Here is a 23,866-nt window from a genome sequence, read left to right on the forward strand (position 1 = left end):
AAGCCTGGTGACCATACACCATTGAGGGAAGGATTCCCAACAAGGGAGAAATAAGCAGGAATAAAAGTCTTTAATTTTTCAGGACGAAAAGGTAAAAAAGATAAAGGCTACAGCTAGAAAAACAACTAAGAACTAGCAAGGTAACTAAAGAGATGCAAATTAAAAGTAATAGTCCTAGTGGAGTCTGTTCTGGTGTGGCTATGATCTGAAGAAATGGGTCTGGTCCCACGAAAGCTCATAACCTAATAAGTTATTTTGTTAGTCTTTAAAAAGCTACATGACTGCTTATTTGTTTTGATAGAATACAGACTAACATGGCTCTCTCTCTGTCACAGTCCTAATGGACTGCAAATAGCTCCATCACTAGCCAGGGGCAGCTGAGAAGGGACTCAGATGGGCTAGCCAGCAGGCACTCAACAGCCTTGTGATACGGCGCTAAGGGAGACAATGAATGTGCAGAACTGAAAGACACTGATGTAGTAATGAGAGGGCCTGCTGCAAATCCTAAAAGCATTAGGCCCAAAACAATGGCCAGCTAAAGCATCTCAAGCTTGAACAACACAGGATTAACACAGAGCAAAGCTAAAAGCAAAAAGCCAAGCTGTGAGCTAGACAGATGCTGCTCACAGGAAGGTGGCAGAGACAAGGCTGATCAGAACATTACCCCAAAGTGCTAAGCCCTCAGTGACACACAAACACATTCCAGTAAGGTAACAGAACATCCTGCTTGGTACCATAGACTCCCCATACATTCCCCATAGAGAACAGCTTAGCACCAGGGACGTTCCAACCCAAAGTTCAGGACAGGGTTGGAATGACAGCATGAGGGATAGTGTTGTTTTGATGGCATCACTATCTACAAGGTAATGAGTAAGATCTAGTTACCTTAAGGGGCATTAACATATAACATATTATAGTCAGGTGTTATACCTGGAATACATCAGAGATACATAAGTTGTTTATTCCTGTGTATAAAAGTGTGTGTAACAGGGGCTATGTCGAGCGACCTAAGGGATGATGGAGCCCCCTTGCTACCAACTGAGTCGCATCCATTGTCAAGGCACATGCATGTATTAGGGTAAAACTACTGGCATCCAAGTGGGGACACCCAAAGTACTAAAGCCCATGTGTCAACAACAATAAACCTGGTTCCAGTTCCTTTGTACCTCTCTTGATTTGTAGTTATTGGGGGCCCTCAGAAGTCTGCTGTGCAAGCTAACTGATCAGAGCCAGCACTGGCATTTGGAGAGGACAAATACACACAAGGCTAAAAGTTATCAACACAGCAGGAGCAGAACAGACGTCTCACCGCTATCAAAGTTCTCTGATCAGCAGCAAGGAGGCAAGCCCATCTACTCAAAGGAGAAGAATCATCTGTTGGACTCTTGTTTATTCACACAGTGACCATGGGTGGTCTTATTTTGCTATTTCTTTAATAAGCATATTTTTCCTGGCACTGAAGTTTATCAGGTTTTTTATGATATCTTTGGTTGGTTAAAAGGGAGAAATGTTCTATATTTGCTGTAAATATGCAGTAGGCTGGCTGTGAACTACTTAGCCTTTTGGACAAAAGTGTTACACAATTGGAAAAATCCTGTACTCAAATTGTCACTGTTGGTAGATGTTAAATGATGACCTTCATAGTAAGCAAGCCAAACAACATAAATTAATGCATCTGTATGATTCTACAGAGTTAAGACAATTCTTAAAGGAAATCTTAATAATGTAGCCCATTTGGGGGAGTTGGAGAGAGGTAATAGATGGAAGAAGTTAGATCTGCTCTAAAATATTCTGCTTCAAGTTTATTTAATTGCAGAATTAGCAAACAGAGCAAAGTAAGTTCTTTTTAAAAATTAAACTAATTCAATACTACTTCAGATACAGCACTCACCATTCAATACAGTATTGGATAACACACAGGTCATGCTAGCTTTCTAACTACCATAGCACTAGCTTACAGCTGCAGTACATCTGCTTGCATAACTTTTGCTAGGAAACAACTGCAGACTGTTATGTACTTACCAAGTAATTGATGGTTGTGCTTTCCTCCCCACGGCCCATATACTTGAAGAAGCGATGATCTGCCACCACTAACATCTTGCATGTGTTCTTGGAATGGTCGGCAATGGCTCTTTTCTCCCGAAGGATGTTCACTGATGTGAATGTTTAAGTGTAGTCAAATATATTAGAAATACTCACTCCCTGACAGCTTATAACATCCTTAACTTCCATTCGGAAAAGGTAATTTTTATTTTTTAATAATCCCACAGAAAGCATGAAAAGTCTTCCTAATAATCCTCTAATCTCTTTGTTGTAGGAAAGTATATACAGGAAAAGTGTAATGAAAACTAGCTTTCTTTCTCTAGCCAGTCAACTAAGCCTTTTACCTCATTCTCCCCTTAACCGAACCTCCCAACCCCCATGTTCTACAATCCCACATCTGGCAAAGAGCTAGATTCAGCTCTACAGAGAATAAATCACAGCTCAAAAGAATCTCTTACAGAAGAGCACTAGATGCCATATAGCTTCTCTTTGTACATCATAAAAAGATAAAAGCAAGGCACAAACCTACAAAACCATTTCCAGGTCATTTTAAAATCAAAATAGGTAACTAAATTATATTTATTAAGCCATTGTAAAGGTAAAGACTTGTATTGGTTGCTTCTGTGCTTTGGATGAGATAAATGTCCTCTTCAGCATGCTCCTCCCAAACTAGTAATGGCCTTTGGCGATGTGTTTGCAAAAATTAAGGAGTGATATGAGAGAGAAAAAACCATCAATGTAGACAGTTTTCCAGACACGAAAGCTTCCTTGCCAGTCTTACATTATTGCATAGCTATATGAATATATTTCAAACATTTCAATCTAAACAGAAGAATGCTCACTTTCATTTAAATTGCTGCCCTCTTGTCCTTCGGGCAGTAATTCTTCCTCATTGCGTTTTAAATAGCCACATACTTTGGGGGACTGTAATTGTGAGAAATCCTTAATATCTTCAGATCTGTAGGCCAAGAGTCGTTCATCTTGAGTATTATCTACGTACCTCCAGAGTGGCTGAAATGAATACAAGAAATGCAAGTGATTTAGGTATAGTGTGCATGCAAGGGCTTCTAGGATCATACCTATTTAATAAATACAGCCCAAAAGTCCCAGTAAAAATAACCGTCACTGTGTACACAGACCTTCAGGCCATATCCCACCTACTTTGCTCACATAAATAATTCTGCTGACTTCAGTACACCTACTTGAATGAATAACGCAAATGGGATTTAATCTCTTACACTGAGAAACGGTCAACAAAGATAAATATCAAGAATTGTTATACATTTTTAACATATGGGCAAAGCAGAAGCAAATATTTACATCTTCATAAAAAGCAGGGAGACTATGCAGCCGTCCACTTTTGAAGCTTTAAAACAACACTTTCAAAAAGCTTATCTGAAAGAAAAGAAAGCTGAGAGATCATCTCCCCACATTATGGTGCTAAGAACTGTAGTGCTGGGTGCATACAAGAAATTTACTACTTAGAACCCTGTCTCATTCAGTACAAGCCATGATAGATCATATGCAGTACAACAGTATAGACTTGCGTATTTCATGATTCCTCAGCTACTTCATGTACAATTTCACTCCAATTCTCTTTAGAATTTTTATTAAAGTATTAAATTCCATTTGTAATAACAATAAATCATTGTACCGGCATAAAGTGCAATTTTTAAACCCTCACAACTCATCCAAATTAATGTCAATTTTTCATAGGACATATTGAAGAAAAAATGGGTTAAAAATCAGCCTAATCAGAGACCACAAACAAAGAATCTCAGTCATAATCCCCCGGCATGAATGTGGGGCAGTGTTAAGGCTTTTTGCTGCCGACTGTGCACTTCAATACCTTAAATATGACTGTATTCTTTCAAGTTTATAAAGTATTGGCTTGAGATAACTGCAATATCCATATAATGCATTTTACCCCAGCTTACCTATATGTATGGTCAACCTCCACTCGCTTAACCTAGTTTTTGTCTGGAAATACCTGTATAAACTATTAAATAGTACCATAAAAAGTTATTTCTATTTGTGAGATATTTATAGATATTCCCAGCTTCATGTTTAAGAAGTGCCAAATCCAAAATGTTAAAAGCTCCCCAAGTCCCTTATATTGAAGACAGGCACTGTATGTTATTCTAGCCAACACTAGTATGTCACGAACATTAAAAATGTTACTCAACTTATTTTTTTTAAACCTCTCTCTTTTTTGTCAGAGATAAATCATTGCCTGTTAGATGTAATTAGCTTTAAAAAACAAAAAGAAAACCACTGTACTGTACGGTATTGTTAAAGGTAAGTTTATTTTTTTTTCTTCAATCTCTGCTGCTGCCTGGTCGCATATTACTAGTTCCAAATGAAGAGTGTGGTTGACTGGTCAGTTCATATCTCTGAGGTTCCTACTGTATTTCAGATCACCTGAACGTTATCAATAAACAGTGAAATCCTTTGATGTGCATGAAATCCTTCTAGCTCATTGTAGGCTCAGAGAGCGTAGTGCAGCACTTTAAAAGTTTGGAGTACTACGAAGTCCAGGGCATTTCGTAAAATCTTCTTACAAATTATTATCTTACATTCTTGTATGCTGAAGAGTGAGTGTTTACTGTTAAACATAATTTGCTATTTTTAAATCTTCACTGCTGCTTGATTGTACTGTTAAATGTAGACTCCTAAAAATGGAAAGCAGCATTTTTTCTTTACAGTAGTTTCATAGATGTAATAAGTCAATGTTCAGTTGTAAACTTTTGAAAGAACCCTAATGTTCTAATGAACTACCACCATTGTCGAGGTGTTCATAACTGTGAGGTTCTACTGTTATGATACAAGTTGTTTATTACACCATCTGCCTACAAAGATGTCCGTATGGCTTTATTTTCAGTATTCCTCTGTTGTAGGCTACACATTAAATGGCTCACCAATGCTTAATAAGGAACATCCAGTTTTCCCAGAAACAATTTCTCTCACTGTATATTTACATTAACACTCTACATTCAGCGTGGAACAACCATCTGTTGCTCCTGCCAGTGCTTAGAACCATGCAGGTTTTCAGTACAACCAGTTTTTTTTTTCCCTAGGGGAAAAAGGTGGCAGAACTCAAGCCCCAAATCTCCCCCTGGCCACACACTGACGCCCAACCCCGCCCCCGCCCCCGCCCCCGCCCCCGCCCCCCCCCCCCCCCCCAGCAGCTTAACCACCTGCCATGCGGTACATAAGCTGCCCGTCATACAGGCCCAAACTGCGCCCCCATGTGGGGCCCAAACCAGCCAATGCAGCCGCAGCCCCAACCCCCCCCCCGCCCCGGTGGCCTACCCCTCCTGTGTAGCTCCAAACCCCTCTGCGCTTTACCCCTCCTGCTGCCCCAAACCTTCCCATGAGGCTTACCCCTCCCCCCGCAAGCCACCTCCAACATGGCCACAACCTGCTCCCCCCAGGCTTATACCCCTCTCCCCACCTGCCCCTCACTCCCTAGTTTGCCACTGCCTCCTCCACCTGACTACTGGCATTTCAGAGCAGGAAAGGAGTGGAGAAGGGGTCAGCCAGAAGCAGCTGCGTCTGAGCTGCAATGGCTCTTAAAGGGCCAGGTGCAGCTTGGACACAGCCGCCCAGCCAGCTTTTGAAAAAGGTGCTGAAATGCTGTTCCAGGGCTTTCCAGCAGAAAAAAAAAAGCCCTGAATACAACCACATGGAAAATTCATGTTTACAAAAATCTGTTTGACCCCATGACTCCAAAAATGTTTGACAGAAGTGACATATGGCTGGTTGGCAATAGCAAAATGGCATTTTTTCCCAACAAAGGTGTTCCTACTGTTTCCATCTTCTAGTCAAAAGCAAACATTACCTCTACATTGTATTCTTCTCCATCAGTGTTGATTCTTACGGTAAAGTCTTCATCACCAATGTGTGCTATAACCTTGGAATTATGTTCACCTTTAAATGTAGAAAAGAAAAATTAACTTAATTAACATGACTTGTTTTACTCATCAAGTATCATACCATCTTCTTAACCCAATACTGCTTTCTCTGTAAATACCGGAGTAGTTTTCACTCTAAAGCCAGACTATTTCCCTGTGCTATGCCATCAGGTACTCCAAGACAACATGTTAAAACTACCTCCAATTCTGTAAAGTTATTGCACCATAACTCTTTCCACCTCCCCACCTACCTTTCCACAAAGGTTGATCAGGATGGCTCAGGAGATTAGTAATGGGACAGGGAACCTCTTATCACCATAAACTATTAACAAAGATCACCATACTCAGTGGAAGTGCCAAGGTTTAAATGGCTCCTGCTTTGTGAATGGAGGACTTCAGCTTCTAGTACTGTGAAGTCCAGGATCTCAATGGGAATTCAAGTCAGTGCTCCCATTTTTAAGAGATCAGCAGCCTTAATGTATATTTTTGTAAGACACATTTTACATTTTTTAAAGCCAGATTGTAAATCCTTATCTTAGCACATGCAGCACCACCCTCACAAAATTGTCAAGCAAAAATAACCTGTGCAGAAACAAGATCTACTCATTCACTCTGACCACACCTAAGGAAAATTAAAAAGCAATGATACATGATTCAGCGTAGGCCAGTAGATTTTGGAAAGCCATGCTATCTCCATAGCACTGATGTGTAGTTCAGCTCATACTAACCAACTACATGTCCAGTGAAGAATTCTTGCCATTGGACATGATATTCTTCTTCCTTGCCTTTGCCATCCACTATTAGTGCTTGAAAATTTTCTGAAAAGTGCTCAGCAGTTGAAGTTAGGTATAATTTAAAGTGCCTGTAAAATAATTGATTTCCATTTAGTTTAACGAACCATAACAAGGAAACAGACAATCAGCTTCTTATTCCATGGAAACTTCTGACTATTAGAAGCTCTTCAATTAATAAGATACAAAAAGATAAGCTATGCTGTTTGCCAGAATTATTGTACAATGATCGTACTTTTGAAGAGCCATTTAAAACATTTGTAAAATACACTGTTTGTTAAAGTGAAAAAACTATTTTAAGATAACGCATACAGCTACCATGACCAAAAGATACTCGGACCAGTCTGATTTCTTCCGAATTGCTGCTCTCTGGAGAAAGCCAGACCAGAACACTTAAACCAGGTCAATGGTAAGTAACCAGATATACCCCAATGAACCCATTTCCTCAAATACATTCAGAAAACCTTGACAAAAAAAGCTGAAATCTGTAACCCTTCATGGAAAATCTACAACATATGAAACTTTATTTGGTGTCCACCACCAGCATATGCTAAGAGCTAAGCAAAAGATCTCAAAGGAACCATGAGCTGCAGTGCAACAGATTTTGGGGCACATATCAGCAATTATCCCTGGTATAGAACTGACAGTATTGCGAAATGTGTGTTACAATGGAACTGGAAAAGAGGTAAGGTACCAAGCAATATAAAATAGGAACACGTGAGATTTCTATCTACTCTAGTATTCTGCTCTCACTCCTGTTCTGTAACTATTGCCTCACATGAAGGTACGAAATATGCATATCTACTTAAGTGATGCTGTATTTAAGTGATGCAGAGTCTCCTGCCCCCTCTTCAGGGCAACTGATCAACATTAAAAAGTCAACTGCAGCCCATACAGAGCACCATGTGGAAGGAGCACAGAGGCTTGGGCTTCCCCCTGTAGCAAGGCAAACTGGAGCACACAGCCCTGCAGGAGCAGGAGTGTAGCATGGGGGCTGAGGGCGGGGGGGAGGGGAGGGTGGGGGGAAAGAGATTGAGATCTGAGGTGTTCAAGATGTGGGAGGGGGCTCTGGGCTGGGGTCAAGGCGTTTGGAATGTGGGTGTAGTCTCAGGGCTGGGCCAGTGGGTTATGGTGGGGATATGTGGGATCTGGAAGGAAGTTAGGGAACAGAAGATTCTGAGCTGGGGCAAAGGACTTCAGGTGGAAGTAGGGAATCCAGGAAGGAGTTTAGTTATGAGAGTGGGTTTGCGCTCCAGCTGTGCAGCATTTACCTGAAGCAGCTCATGGTCAGCAGTGCACCAAGTCTAGGGCAGGCTACCTGCCCGCCCTGGCCCTGTACCACTCCTGGAAGCATCCACCTTGCTCAGGTCCTAGGTGCAGAGGAAGGGTCACAGGGTGCCTGCTGCCCATACCAACAGGATCCACTCCCTCAGCTCCCACTGGACGTGGTTCCTAGCCAAAGGGACTGCAGACATAGCACATGGATTGGGAGCAGCATGTAGAGCTTTGTGGGCCACATGGAATTACACAGAAGACCAAGAGATTCCCCAACCCCGTTGATCATCATAGTAAGTAATAGCCATGGCTTTATGGAGGGCAACAGGAAAAATGAGGGCAAATGGTAAGAGGAGATGGAGACTGAATGACTGAATATGATCAGTCTATACCTTTTAGCAGGAGATTGCTCTTCCTGTAGTTTAAAATGAGAATTTTGATGTTTAGAAAGTTGAAGAATTCTTCTCTAGATGGTCAAATTACTGTTCCCAACTGCCTTTGTTCCTTGCCTCATTCTATCTTTCTTGCCCCCTCCATTTTTCAGTCAAGCTCCCGTCTTCATCATATCCCAGAATGTCTTCCCAACATTTTTGTAACATACTGAGAAATGCTGTGTGTGTAGATATGCCCATTCCACATTGTATGCAAGTGAATTAACTCCCCATAAATACCAACTTTCAGGCAGCACAATATGATAGCCATGGACCAATTTACACACACTAAATTGAAACAAGGAGGCTTTTAAGAAGTTTAAGGCATGCAAAAATAAGGAGTGAAGCCTACAACTTGAAGAAAATGCAGGAACCAACATAATTAATGAAAACACAAGATAAATAATAAAATGAAGGAAATCTCAATCTCTGCTTCTTGAATAAGTGAAGAATACACTATAGTTAGACAATCTTCCTTTCTATCAAGTCTCTGTGAAGAGAGTCACATAACCATGCATATCACTGTCCTATAAAAATTAGCCAAACATGACAGCAAATAGAACAGGCATTTCTGTTTTGGCACTTATCGAATATTTATTTCAGAAGATAAAGAATCCCATAGCATGAAAGAATAATATTAAACTATTATTTACCACTGATATGATTTCATTACCTACGCAAGGCTGAAAAACTTAAAAGTCTCTCTATATGCAGTTCTGACTGGAGGTCCCTTTTCTTCAATGAGTGTTGCTGGATATTTGATAGAGAGAGGATGTCATAATCTGACAGCATGGATTCAAGCCTCTCTGAAAGAAATACAGAGAGGGATTAACAGTTTCAAGAAGAAAATACATTAAAATTAAACATATGTTGCTGGGTGCTGTAACTTATTACAGATGTTCCAAACTTTGAAAACTACTTTTAGAGTAAATATTGCACACTTCTGTAAATGTGCTTTTTATACAACCAGTGAATATCACCTTTGACTCATCTCTCTCCCCCCGCCCCCACCCTTCCCTTTCATATCCAGGCTGTGTGGAATATTAGGCTAGTAAAAATATTTATATTTCAGTGTGGTTAAAACTTCACAGTTCCCACCTGAGCACAGGCAAACATTTTTTTAAAGTTATATATCCATCAAGGACTGCATCAGATCTCAATACATGACTATCAGACTAAGGTCTTCATTATTATTACAAGGGCCCGCACCCTTTTAATCAGAGGTAGAGATAACCACATATTTTTAGGAGAGAGAAGGTTGCCAAAATACAGTGCTGCTCACACGTCAACTTACTTTGTTGATCATAGAAATTAATAAAGTTCCCATGATCTCATACCCAACTTACTGCCCAAAAAGCAATAAAGAAAACGTAGCAAAAAAAAATCAAGTCAGCCATTTTACAAACATGCTTTTGAATTCTATCACACAAATGTCAAATGTGTCTAAAAACAGAATGTTAACCTAGAAGCTATAATTAACATTTTTAAAAGCCTGCCCAGGGCTATTTAATGATAGATAACTCTAGTCAAATAATAAGCTCCTTCAGTATTAAAATAGGTACTTTCAAGTAGTTTGTGAAAAATCTTCAACATATAAGAGCATCAGATGACAGCATGTAGAGCTGAATTACTATAATTACTATTTTTTCCCCCACTGCCACAATTTATCATTCTGCCTGAATATATTCTGCAAGGATAAAAACTCAAGATACTCTTTAGTTCTACCTTTATACAGTATCTAATACTAATAATGGTAGTCCATCGATCCGATGATGACAAATCTATTATTGGTCTTATGGTGTGCCCTCTGGTGACTGTATAAGCCAATTCTAGAGGTGCACATTTTGCCACAGATGGTGCATGGGAAGTTTGCAATGTGGGTTGTGCATTGCTGATGCTCTGCAACATCGTTCGCGTGCCTCTTGTAGATGCCGGCAGCAGTCTTCCTGAAAGGCAATGCAGGTATTTCTGACTGTTGCACGCCACTGTGTTCTGTCACTGGCGGCGTCCTCAAGGTCCCTAGGTTTGATACTGCTGTACTGCAGATTGGCTTTGATGGTATCCTTGTAGCGTGTCCGTGGACAACCTATACACCGGATGCCTGGGAGAGTTCACCATACAGAAGCTGGCGAGGGATTCTGTTGGCATCCATGCAGCTGACATGACCGGTCCAACGTAGTTGTGACTTCATAATCATCATTTCGATGCTTGTCATCTGGGCTCTCTCGAGGACCTCAAGATTGGGCACTTTGTCTTGCCAGTGGATCTTCATGATGTTACGGAGGCAGCGTATGTGGGATGCTTCGAGCTGCTTGATGTGACGTCTATATAGTGTCCATGTTTCGCACCCGTACAAAAGAGATGAGAGAACAACAGCTCTGTACACAAGCAGTTTTGTTGACATCCAGATGTTATGGTGGTTTAGAACTTTGACACACAGACAGCCAAGTGCCTGGCTCGCTTTGGATATTCGCACGTTGATCTCATTATCCAGTGATCCATCACTGGATATGACACTACCCAGGTATTTAAAGTTCTCCACTACTTTAAGCTGAGTGCCATCACTGGAGATACTCAGGACAGGAGCATTTGATCCAGGTGCAGGTTGATGGAGAACTTCTGTCTTTCCGAGGCTGACAAATAGTCCGAAAAGTTGCGAGGCCTCAGCAAACTTGTTGACAATGTGCTGAAGATCGTTTTCAGCATGAGCCATAAGAGCACAGTCGTCGGCAAAGGGTGCCTCAGAAAAGAGTTTCTGCACTGTTTTAGTCTTTGCGTTCAAGCGACGGAGGTCAAAAAGCAAACCATCATGCTGGTATTTCAAGTATATACCTCAGTCCAGATCTCTCATTGCATGGTTAAGGACGCATGCAAAGAACAGGTTAAATAAGACAGGAGCGAGAACACATCCTTGTTTCACGCCATTGGTGATGATGAAGGGGGCTGATGTGGCTCCATCAGACAGTACTTCACCTGTCATGTCGTCATGGAAAAGGTGTATAATCTGGACAAATTTTCTTGGGCAGCCAAGTCATATTAGAATGGTCCAAAGGGCTTCCCTGTTGACAGTATCAAACGCCTTTGTCAGATCTATGAAGGCAGCATACAGGTGCATGTTCTGTTCAATGCACTTTTCTTGTATTTGTCTGACAGCAAACACCATATCGGCTGTGCTCCAGCCAGGTCGAAAACCGCATTGACTTTCAGGTAGATTTGCCTCGGAAATACTGGCTATTAGGCGGTTCAAGATGATGTGGGCGATGATCTTCCCTCCAATGGAGAGGAGAGATATGCCTCTGTAGTTTCCACATTCTGCTTTGCTGCCTTTATTCTTAAAGAGGGAGACAATAATAGCATCGCGGAGGTCCTGTGGTATGTTTTCATCCTCCCAGATGCTGATGATCACACTATGGAACGCTGCTAGTGCTGCTGGACTTGCCGCTTTCTCTCTCTCTGCTGGTATCCCATCTTTTCCAGGAGCTTTTCCTGACCTCATCTGGCTAACAGCTTTCTTATATAGTATCAGTGTTTAGATAAAAGGCCTACTTTCATTCAAAATACAAATTCACAATCTAAAACCAGAATCCAGCCCAGGAAACAAAATTAATGCAAGTGATTGCATGGGTGTCACAAAAGAGCACTGCACCACAGAAAAACACTGCATCTGGTCTTTTATTGGGAATGTAACAATCCATTCATAAGTCATCCACTTAAATATACAAATGGATTTCATAGATGAGGTAGTAACATTATCGCTCACAGGCATGTCTTGCTCATGAACATTCATAACAATGTACGCTATTATTAGAAAGCCATTAACTAGGGATAAGTCTACATTGCAGCTGACAGGTGCGATTACCAGCATGGGTAGGCAGACTCATGCTAGCTCCCCTTGAGCTATCATGATAAAAATAGAAGTATGAACACTTTGACACTAACAGCAACATAGGCTAACTGCCTGAGCTCAGCTGGACTTGGACTAAGGAGACAAGCCTAAAGCAAAGCATCTCTAGGTCCTCAATTTCCACACTATTTTTATTCGTAGGAGAATTCTGAGCCACTGCATGTGCATAATTAATGAGCAACAACTATTTTAATTTTTTTGCACAGAAAACAGCTTCGGTTGGACTGCAGCTTACAGTTCCTCCTTTTGCCCACCAGAAGGTGATGTGCCAATACAACACAGCAGCCCAGCCAGGCAGGAAAGAGAAAGAGCCTGCAGTGCCTCCTTCTTGCCTGTCGGGACAGCTGAGTGAACAGGGCCCATGGGGAGACAAACTGTGTGGAGGTCAGACAGAGGCTTGTAAGAGCTACTGGGATTGGACTGAATGGGAGTGGAGGTGCAGGGCCACAAGAGGGGAGGAGATCCAGGGCCATATACACAGGGAGAAGGGGCAGAGCTAAAGGGGGTAGGTAAGTGGGGACAGAGCAAAAGTGCAGAAATGATTACTTTCGCTTGCACTTGCATGCAAATATGTCCATCTAGGGAGCTCCCCAAGGTATGAAAACATACCTCTGTCCATCTGGCAGGAAGGCACGAGAATGTTTTGCCTGGTTACACTGATAGACATTGGCACAACTTTCCCTCCATCTCAAAGATGAAAGGCCATTAGTCCAGTGAGACCCCAGCTGAGCTCCCCAACCTGCCACTGATACATCTCAGACCAGAGTCATTGATGACTGAGGGCATATAAAGGGAAAGTCTGCACAAACCGTGAGCAGGTCCAACCACCAATCGAAGGAGATGAGAATCCATGCAACCAGACAGTGCCAATTGGCAAGCACACTGAGGCTAACCACATCTGGAAGATCTGAGATGCAATTTTGGGCTATGTAATGGGGTGATATTTGAAGTATGTTATCAGGGATTTGACTGACTGGAATTGAACACTCTTCAGGCTTAGAGAGTCAAATACCACTCCTACGAACTCTATTCTCTGCACTGGGGAAAAGACAGGCTTTTCTTCACTTAACAGAAGGCCTAGGGACCTGAATCAATTGGATGAATCAAATGTTGAACACTACCTGTACCATGGACTGGTCCTTGACTAGACAGTTATCTAAATAAGGATAGGCCTGCAACTGTAGCCTCTCCAGAATGCTGCCACTAGTGCCATATCTTGTGTGAACGCCCAATCAAACTGCAGATGGACCAAATGGGGGGGAGTGTAAATCAATACTGTAAACAGCTCACTACAACTCCAAAGAACCTTCTGTGTTGTTGGTACAATGATATATGAAAATAACATTTCTTTGATGAAGGGCAATCCATGGGATTCTAGGAAGGGATAACAAATGCTATGGTGACTATTTTTCTGAAATAGTTACTGAGTAGACACAGGTCTAAAAATCAGCATGAGACCTCCAGTGGCTTTTGCGATTAGGATATAATAGAGATAGACACCCCACCCCCTTAAATTCTGCAGAATTCCACGGTTCCCACCACAAGGACAGACTGAAACATCTGCTGCAGAAGTTCTTCACCAGAAGGGTCCCTTAAGAGTGGCTGGGAGGAACGGTAGAAAGAGGGGAAGAAATAACCTGGAGGATATACCCTACTTTCACTATGCTCAATACCCAACTGTTCATATCATATGGGACCAAGCACTCATGTGCTGGGAAAGATGATTTGCAAATAAAGAAGAAAGAGAGTCTGGCGGCATAAGAACTCGTATGATGTCCTCAAACATCCCACCAAAATGCCTGCCTAGAACCCCCAGATGTCTGTGTGGGGTAGGCATTGATGACAAAGTACACCTTAAACCTCTGCTGTTCTTCTTCCGCAGATCCACATATGGAGTTGGGGCAGAGTTTTGAATGGGCTGTTGAGGACTGTAGACTTTCTTGAAGGAGCTGGTATGCACAATCCAATGGTCTTCACATCACACTGTTCCAAAAAATAAAAGCTCCTTTCAAAAGACCTGAAAGGTTTGCTGGACCTCTGGAGGGAGTCCCAAGAACTTTAGACATGAACTTCTGTACTTGTAAGGAGGCTATCAACACTGATTTTCCCTCATTCACCAGAAAGGAGAAATGTAGAGGTTTCTAGCCTTTTATAGTACCAAATCCTTGAATTTCTGCATGGAGTCACACATGCTTTAATTAAAAAACACATCAAACCTTTGTTCCACCACTGGGCTCAGTACCCAGAGGACCTCGAACTGCCCATGCCTCTCAACTCCCACCCACATGCTACCTGGGGGATGTAGACCTCCCTGATGACCCTAAATGAACTCAAGTACTAATGGAGATGGAGATTGGAAGTAGCCCAGGGGCAGCCCCATCCAAGCTGATGTCAGTGTGTTGTGGCCTGGATCCCCACTGACCAGCAGCCAGTGACAGCTGCTGTTAGGGTCCCGGGCTGCAACACAATGGAGTGGCTGGGCCTGTGCCCCTACTGCACCATCCCTCCATTCGGTGGTAGCCTGCCCCCTCTCCAGACCTGCCCTGAAGTGTTGGCCTGCTTGGTTCTGCTAAAAGGAGCTGAGCCAGGCACTAACTGAGGCCACATCCTGAGCCAGCGTAGGTTCATTACTTATTGTTTTGTTGCACAGCCCTGTTGAAAAGAACTGAGCCCTACAGTGACTCTCCATCTCTATATGTGGTGGAGAACATGGGTATTCTGATCCCACAATCCCTGTGAGCAGGAATCAGACCCACATGGATGATGGATATGGACAAGCTTATTAGGTTTCTAGCTGAGAGTCAACAGTAGCACGGAGCCCAGCTCCAGCAGCTAAGGACACAGCAGCAGCAACTGATCTGCGAGCTGATATTGCAGAGCCAGGAACACCACCAGCAGTGCCCGCAGCAGCTGGTGACATAACTCCCCTGCCTGGCAGAGCCCCAGCCTGGAGAGCCCAGATTCATGCAGATCAGCCGTCCCAGTACAGCTTACAAAGATGGGGCCTACCCATGACCCCAACGCCTTCCTCGTCACCTTTGAACAGGTGGCATTAGTCACAGGTTGGTCCCATGATCAGTAAGCCACCCTCCTGGCCTCATACTTGACCAGGGCAGCCCAGAAGGCATACAAAGGCCTATCTGCTGAGGGCGCACGAGTATAACTGCATTAAGGCTGCGGTCCTTGACAACTTGGAAGTCAGCCTGGAGCAACCTTTCACTAGCAGTTCCAAAGCCTGTCATAGCCCTCTCCCCACCAAGGTGCCCAGCCCTGCTTCGTAGCTCAGGAGCTGAGGGATACAAGTAAGTGGTGGCTACAGCTGAACAGAGAGAACCATGAGGAGCTCACAGAGCAAATTATCCTGGAATAGTTTGTGCACGTACTCCTGCCACAAGAACAGGCCTGGGGTTTTTCACTATTAGCCCACAACATTATCAGCCACGATCACCTGGATGAACGGCTTCCTTGCAGCCAAAGCACCGGGGACACCCATCACCCGGGGCTACCCACAAGGGCCAGATTGCCCCAGCCTATGGAAGAAGAGAGGTATCTGGACTGAACCACAAAACCATGAGAGCTGGCTAATTCCAATCAGGGTTCTGGCCTAGGACTACCAGGGGCCCCAGCCCAAAAAAGGCCAGCATGCCCTGACCAAGTATTAGGAGGACCAACTGGAACCCACCACAGGAATACCTGCCTGGTCTGGTTGTCCAGACTTCAGCCCCGATTTTGCACCTCGACAATTCAGGCACATACAACACAAATGCATAGATATGGACTGCAGTTTTGGCTATATATGGATGGGGAGGCCCAGGCCCAGCCACCATGGGTTCCCACAATTACACTCCCCATAATCATCAGGGAGGACCTGACACTAGCTCTAGTTGACTTGGGATGTAGACAGACATTGGTCTTCCAGAAACCTGGGCTGTAGGCCAACAATCTGGGCACAATTTGGCTATAGCGCATACACGGAGATATACAACCCTACCTGAGTACTCATGTTCCGCTATCTGTGGCGGGGTCAAGCAATCAATGGTGGTCAGCTTGGCTCCCCAGCCAGCTTAGCCAGTGATCGCAGGACGTCCTCCACTGGCCCTGGAGCCCAAGCTTGAAGCCATCCTGGCCTAGTGGGGAATAGCCCTGAAACCCAGCACAAAGAGGGAAAGACCCCAGATCTCAAGGCAGGGGAATGAATGTGAGGGCCTCCACCAGAGCGTGCCACTAAAATCCTATGCACTCTGACTTTTGCCAGAACCAAAAAGGGGTTCCCGTGCTTAGTCAGGCTTATGAGCAATCAGCCACGTTTGACGGGGCTGTAATTGAGCCCCACCTGGTGAGCCAGTGGCCCTGTTTTGAGCTGTAACACAAACAGCTGTACCAAGTAGAACAGGATCCCCCACACCAAAGAACTTTGGACTCAACTGCTCATACCTCAGTATGACCTCTGTGCGAGAATGAGACTGGCACTTGACATACCTGGTGCAGGCCACTGGGGTAGGAGAGAGCCCTAGCCCAAATCCTGACCCAGTTCATTTGGTTGGGAATTCACCGAGAAGTGAGAAACTATTGCAGTTCCTGTGCTGGGTGTCAGCTGACTGTCCCACTGCAGGTACCCAAGGCTCCCTTGGTTCCTATGCCCGGTGACTATCCTCAAAGTATGTACACACCTGGAGTGGAATGCAAAAGTGAAATCACTTGAAGAAAAAGTTCCTAAATTCAATTAGATCCCAGAGCAGTGTGCCCAGCCTACACACTACTAAAAGTTCCACCTCAGGAGGTTATTTTTATTGAGCTTCCTAACAGGAAATATGATGGAGATTGTCTCTTGGTGGGGTTCCTACTGAAGGCTGCAGAAAACACTGGTCTGCTCTCTGGACAATGTAAATGTTTCCCTGAAAGCACAAACTTTCCCTGTAGCAGTTTAATTAAAAATAGCCAGAAATCATTCAGAGACTGTGTAGGAAATGGCCCATGAACTTTTCTTTACCTATATGTTATCTTTTCACACCCAGCATCTTGCAATTTTTCTGCTCCCTTTCAGAACACCAGTAATGCCCCAGCCAACTTCTGCCCCATTTACTGCAGCAGATGTCAGAAATCAATACATCTCTTTTCAGCGTGAGCCCTATCATCTTTCTAAAAGCAGCTACTGCCCAGTCTGGGTAAAAAATACTGCAGCCCCTCTTAGAAGCTATACATTGAATAAAAGAAAGGAATGCCATATCAGTTCTCAACATCACACTAAAAGTGAGACTAATGCAATACAGCTCCATTTTCCTGAACAAGGAAACCATCATCTGGCTCTGACCAATCAAGAGCTGTTGTATATTCTGAAGTTGAGAACATTCAAGTTATATGATGTAATCTTTCCGCAGGAAGATGCCATTTTTACGCTTTGTTCAACCCTCCAGAAATTAATGCCATCTATACTGAGCTAATACAGAGCAGAATACAGAGCGCTATACTGTGGTCTAACATATCAAAGAAATTTCGGCTGAGTCAGATACCAGCTGGCTGAAGTTATAAGGCCTCACAATCAACTTGCTGTTATTCCTCTGTCTGGACACAATACAGTAATTTCTGAACACTGCATCCAGTCAATTCCAAAATTTCAGGAAATGTTCTAGGCATTAATGGGCAGAACCCTATTGATATTTGCTGAAAAAAGTGAAAGGGTAGAGATGGTGAACACACAGAAACCCTTGAATCCTCTGAACTGAGATATCAGCTTCAACCATCTTTGTAATTGTCTACTGACCAACAACAGCAGCCTTTAACGCATTACAGCATCATATGCCTTTTAGCTCTACTCATTCTTCTAATAACAGTTTAAAAATACTGACAAACTGAAAGAGTGAGACAAAGGCCATGTTTACATGTGGAATAATACACCACTAAAACACCCTCTCACATGAAAGGGGTCAATACCAGCAAAACTGGACATTTTTTGGTATAGCTTCCCCTCTAGAGCAAAATAAGTGATAGAAAAAGCCCAGTTTGGGTATAACCATATTTCACATTAGGGGCATCTACCAGCACAGTTATTGGGACAAAGGATCACATCTCTTCACATGCCTGACCAACACCTCCACCCAAGGCACATGGGCAAGGAAACAGAATAAGAAAGGGGGGAACAAATATGGAGCAATAGAAGAAAACAGAGCTCCTAGCATGATGGGAGGGGCAATGGAATCCCTGGAACAGAAAGGTGCAGGAATGGGGCACAAAAGGAGGTTGTGATGGAGGATAAAGATGGCTACAATGAACAATTTGTATGCGCAATGAGTGTGTTTTACAGAAGCAATAACGTGTGGTTACCCCAGTCCAGTTGTTTTCAACTAGTGTACTGCAACACACTGGTATGCCATGAGAACTGTCCAAATGTGCTGGGAAATTTCATCTTTCCCCTCCCCATGGCTCTTTGCAGAGCCACCACAGGGGAAAATTGGTGATGCCCCACACCAGCTAGGGCTGAAGCATCAATACTGCTGCAGCAAGCAGGGGAGGGAAGGGAGCTGGTACGTGGTTTAAATGCCTGCACCTGGCTCTAACGGGCTGCCAAGGAGGGGCAACATTTATGAGAAACTGATTCAGCTGAAAAAAGTGGGTGTGCCGTGGAACTGTTTGTCTCACTGAAGCTTTCCTTGTTACTGAAGAGGTTGGGAACCACTGACCTAGTCAAAAGTCAGTCAAGAACAAAGCTCTGTATGACAAGATTTCATTGGGTGATGTTTCCCGACTTTCATGAAGAGGAAAAAAGGGGTGGGGGGTGGTAAACTCAGATTCACAATCGGTAAATCAACAGACTTTTCCAGACAACCAAGGGTACACAGCTGCTTTACATCAACCCCATAGTGAAATTAAATGTTAAATTGTTTAGAGGAAAAACTGCATTAAAAAGTTAATCAGGCAAGAATCTGTACTTTAATGTTTAATAGAAGTTCGCATCTGAGACAGAAGTTTACACTTGTCTAATTCATGCAACCCTTTCCCATAGATGGGTTATAACAGTTGGGTTTCCTGCATATACAAAATAAATTCCATAGCAGCAGCAAAGTAAAAGTGAGGATGAATTACTACCATTTCTGTCAGCTATTACAGCATCACTAATCTCAGTCCTCTTCTGCTATTATTGTATGAGGAATAAAACAAATCATCATGGAGAATAAAATCTCAAATTTGTTTTGGATCACTCACAACTCCAACTGCAGTTTTCAGAATGAAGCAGCGTAACTAGTGTTGTCTCACAGTGATTCATACTTGGATCAATTCTATTCAACATATTCATAAATGATCTGAAGAAAGGAGTAAAGAGTAAGGCAGCAAAATTTGCAGAGGAAACTAAACTACTCAAGTCAGTTTAATCTAAAACAGACTGAAGAGCTTCAAAAAGGATCTCACGAACTAGTTGGACTGGGCAACAAAATGGCAGATGAATTTTAGTGTTGATAAATGGAAAGTAATGCATATTTTAAAAATAATCCCAAATACAACAACAGAATGATGAGGACTAAAATATAGGTTGCACCTCCCTCGTCCAGCACCCTTGGGACCTGAGCAATCCTGGATGAGGGATTTTGCTGGACAATGGGTGGTCAGTGTCCTCAGGGCTCCCCTCCTGTCCCCCAGCCACTTTAAAAACTTCCTGCTGGCTCCCCGGCTGCTCCCGCCCCACAGTTCCCTGGTCTACAGCTTTCCAGCCTCGCTGTTCCTCAGATGGCTCTCCCCACCCCACCTCCGCAGTTCTCTGGTGGCTCTGAGCCTTGCAGCTCCCCACCTGGCTCCCCAGCCCTGCAGCTCACTGCTGGCTTCTGCTCCCCAGCTTCCCTCTTCCTCCTCCTGCGGGGGCTCAACTCCCCCTACCATGCTACAGCAGGGTTGGCAGTGGCTCCAGCTCTGGCACTGCTATGGTCCCCACCCCTGCTTCACTGATGCAGGTCCTGCTGCAGCCCTGGAACTCTCTGGTCCTGCAACATCCATGGTCATACTGGACGATGAATGTTGCCAGATGAGAGAATTACAAATTCAAGACATTGAACCTGTAGCTATTTAACACTCAAGAAAGATCTTGGAGTCACTGTGGATAGTTTTCTGAAAACATCAACTCTACTTGCAGCAGTAGTCAAAAAAGCAAATATTAGGAATTTAAAAAAAAAAAGTGGGGGGGGGAGATAAAGACGGGATAGAGAATAAGACAGAATATCTTATTGCCTCTATACAAATCCATGATACACCCACATCCTGAATACCGTATACATATGCGTTTGCCTCATCTCAAAAAAAGATACCATGGCATTACACAAAGTTCAGAAAAATGCAACCAAAATCATTAGGGGTTTGGAACAGCTGCCATATGAAAAGAGATTAAAAAGACAGACTTCAGTAAGGGATTAAGGGGAGCTATGATAGAGGTATATAAAATCATGACTGGTGTTGAGAAAGTGAATAAGAAAAGTTATTTACTTGTTCCCGTAACACAAGAACTAGTGGGCAACAAACAAAATTAATAGGTAGCAGATTTTAAACAAACAAAAGGAAGTGTTTCTTCATGCAACACAGTCAACCTGTGGAATTCTTTGTCAGAGGATGTTGTGAAGATCAGGACTTTAACAGGGTCCAAAAATCAACTAGATAGATTAATGGAGGATAGGTCCATCAATGGGTATTAATTACCTAGGACAGACAGAAGCGGTGTCCCTTCCCTCTGGGTTGTCAGAAGCTGGAAACAGGTCACAGGGGAGGGATCACACAATGATTACCTGCTCTGCTCATTCCCTCTGGGACACATGGCATTGGTTAATGCTGGAAGACAGGACACTGGGCTAGATGAACTTTTGGTCTGACCCAATATTGCCATTCTTATGTTCTTACGCTGTCAGGCAGCATAGTTAGTACCACAGTCCTGAAAGAGTAATTAACATGAACAGGGTGCTTCAGGTGTATTGGATGGTTTTGTCTGAGGTGAGAGACAGCTGCCATGATGCTGTGCAGATGCTACTAAAGGAGGTCAGTTACTCTGCATGTCATCTTCTTAAATCTGCTTCACTCAGTGGAATCCAGCCAACATCAATGGCTGGAACAAGTGCTAAAAAAATGGGATGACCAGCAGCAGTGGCAAAACTTCAAAATGTAGAAGGCTGCTTTCCTCAAGACCTATGCAAAGCTCACCCTAAAACTGCAGTGGCAGAATCCCTACATGAGAGCTTTCTTTAGCACAGAGGAGCATGTGGTCATCACCACCTGGAAATTCACCATCCCCACTTGCTAAGAGAAAGAACCCGACCAGTTTACCAGCAATAGATCAGCTGTCAAAGCTGTTGTCACAGAGATCTGAGCTACTATTAAGAGGGTGCTCCTGCTGCTGCATCAGGCCACAAAGCTGGGCAACACACAGCACACTGACATATCTGCATGTTGAAGGTTTCTGAATTATTAAGGGATACTGGATGGGTCCTACCTATATATTATTTGCCTCCATTGTACCAGGTCTCTGAATTAATGAATCATAATACTGTTCCATGGTGCTAAGAATCTGGCTAATCACTGTGGCAAGTTCACCAACACTGATGCAGGCGTGATCTGGAAAGCCCAATGATACCTGGATTGTTAGAAACTCATCCATTTTATGCAATGAACTTTAACGTTGTCACAATTCTTGTCATTCTGGAAGCCTCAGCTTACCTTCTGCTTCCTTGGCTTAGGAACCCATTGACCGGGCACTTATATAAGAGAAAACATTCTGAATAGCTATAGCACAGTAGTTTATGCACATTTGGAAAACTGAAGGGAAGAGGGAGGTGTTTCATAACAGGGACAGATGATTGTGATGGAGTGGGGGGAGTGTACGTGTGAGACTCAGGCTGGATGTGTGTGAGACAAGCAGAGCAGCTCTCAGCGGCTAAGGATGACCCTGGGGCTATAACCTAGGCTGGCAGGTAACACCTCTGCCCTGAAAAGAGGAGGGAGGAGCCGAGCTGAGTTTGATTCTGGGGTGGCAGTTAGGAGCTGGAGGGGAGAGGGAGCTGGAAGGCAGCCAGCCTGGCGAGGGAGGAAGCTACACCCCAGAGGGGCACCCCTTGGGCTCCTCTCCCCAAGACGGGTTGGAATGACTGTCTCTGACTGCTGCACTGACTCTTCTGCAAGAAACTGGGCCTCCGTCACCTAATCAACTTCCTGTTCTACCTGCTGAATGAGAGAGTCACTCCTGCCTGCGGACAGGGTGCAGTGCATGGGGACCCCAGAACCCCATCATAGGATTCTGAGCACTACCTGCCTTATCCGATAGCTGTTTACTGTTGCGCAAAAAATTTGTGGGAGAAAAGGAGAAAATGCCCCACCAAGGTCCAGGAAGCAAAGGTGAAGAGACTTGTTGAACTTTATAAACAGCCAGAAAGGATGCATCTGTAAAACAACCTAACTAGTCAGGGAAACACTGTGCTCATACTTCAAGGTCAGGATGCAGTGGAGGAAAATTAGTGTAATGTAACCAAGGAAATGCATAAAGTGAACACACTTTGCGTGACAATTTTGAGGGGGAGCTCTTGCTCAGCAAAAATCTTTCAGCAAAGTTGTAATTAATAAAAGAAATTTTCAACTTAATAAAAACAGTGCAAGGTAAAACCATGGAAAACAAGGCAGTCAGGCCAAAGTGCTGAGTGCAAACATCATTGTGCAGATGTAGCCATAAAAATGCAAGTGTGTGTAACTGATCTACATGCTTTGTTTGGGGGTAATTTTGGGGTAGATATGGAATGGAAGCATGGGAAGGGCCTGCCCCTTGTAGTTGGTTGTGTGAAAGCATGTCCCCGTATCCTGTTCTTGACTGGCTGCAGGACATGGGCAGATTGGTGTCCTGGGCATTGGGGAAGTTAAGCTCCAGTTGGTAGTCTTCTGCATCACATCCAGCATCTTTTCCTGGTCCCTTTCTCAATCAGTGCAGTCCCTTAACTACTTGTTGACCTCTCTGATACAATAGCTTGATACCATCTCTCCATTGTTCTGCTCAAATGCTATCATGAGGTCAGCAAACATATGTTCCATCATCTTCTCTCTGTTCTCTTAGAGGCTGTCATGGCTCCTTCCCCACTCTAGCAAGACAAATGCAGAAGTGGGGGCCAGCAAAAGTAACTCCAAAACCTTATCTACCAGGTTTTGGTATAAACTTCCCCCCCAAAATCCTAAAAACCTTAGATTTTTGGGGATAAAATTCACTGCCGCCACCCAAGTAATAATAAGGAAACCAGGGAGAGACTACTTGGGAAATCTCAGCCCCAAAAGTAAAAAACCAGGACACAAACTTTAACCAATACCAGATTAATAAAAAGAAAGAGAGAACTTTTATTATTACAACAACATTCGTGTTGCAAGCCTCATGACTAGATGGAAGCGTCACAAAGTAAAACACATGGGGAGTCTCCACCATGCGCCTAGAACTTAGTTACAAGGAGAGTAAAAGAACATTTCTAAAAAGTGCACAAACATCAGATCCCACTTCCCAAACCATAA

General features: G+C 43.5%; 1 protein-coding gene across 2 annotated transcripts in view; it reads right to left on the minus strand.

Moving 5' to 3' along the window:
- Nucleotides 1-23,866, minus strand: part of ADAM17 (ADAM metallopeptidase domain 17) — a 56,265-nt gene that overhangs the window by 25,779 nt on the left and 6,620 nt on the right. The window contains exons 2-6 of one of the 2 annotated variants that reach the window (XM_074991240.1): nucleotides 9,128-9,260; nucleotides 6,686-6,819; nucleotides 5,885-5,973; nucleotides 2,886-3,054; nucleotides 2,023-2,153 (exon numbers count right to left, since the gene is read on the minus strand). In XM_074991240.1, coding sequence (XP_074847341.1) covers nucleotides 2,023-2,153; nucleotides 2,886-3,054; nucleotides 5,885-5,973; nucleotides 6,686-6,819; nucleotides 9,128-9,260 — 656 coding nt within the window. The remainder of the gene's footprint in view (nucleotides 1-2,022; nucleotides 2,154-2,885; nucleotides 3,055-5,884; nucleotides 5,974-6,685; nucleotides 6,820-9,127; nucleotides 9,261-23,866) is intronic. The other variant, XM_074991241.1, reaches the window with a different exon arrangement.

The sequence above is a fragment of the Carettochelys insculpta genome, chromosome 3 (assembly GCF_033958435.1).
Source record: "Carettochelys insculpta isolate YL-2023 chromosome 3, ASM3395843v1, whole genome shotgun sequence".
NCBI lineage: Eukaryota > Metazoa > Chordata > Testudines > Carettochelyidae > Carettochelys > Carettochelys insculpta.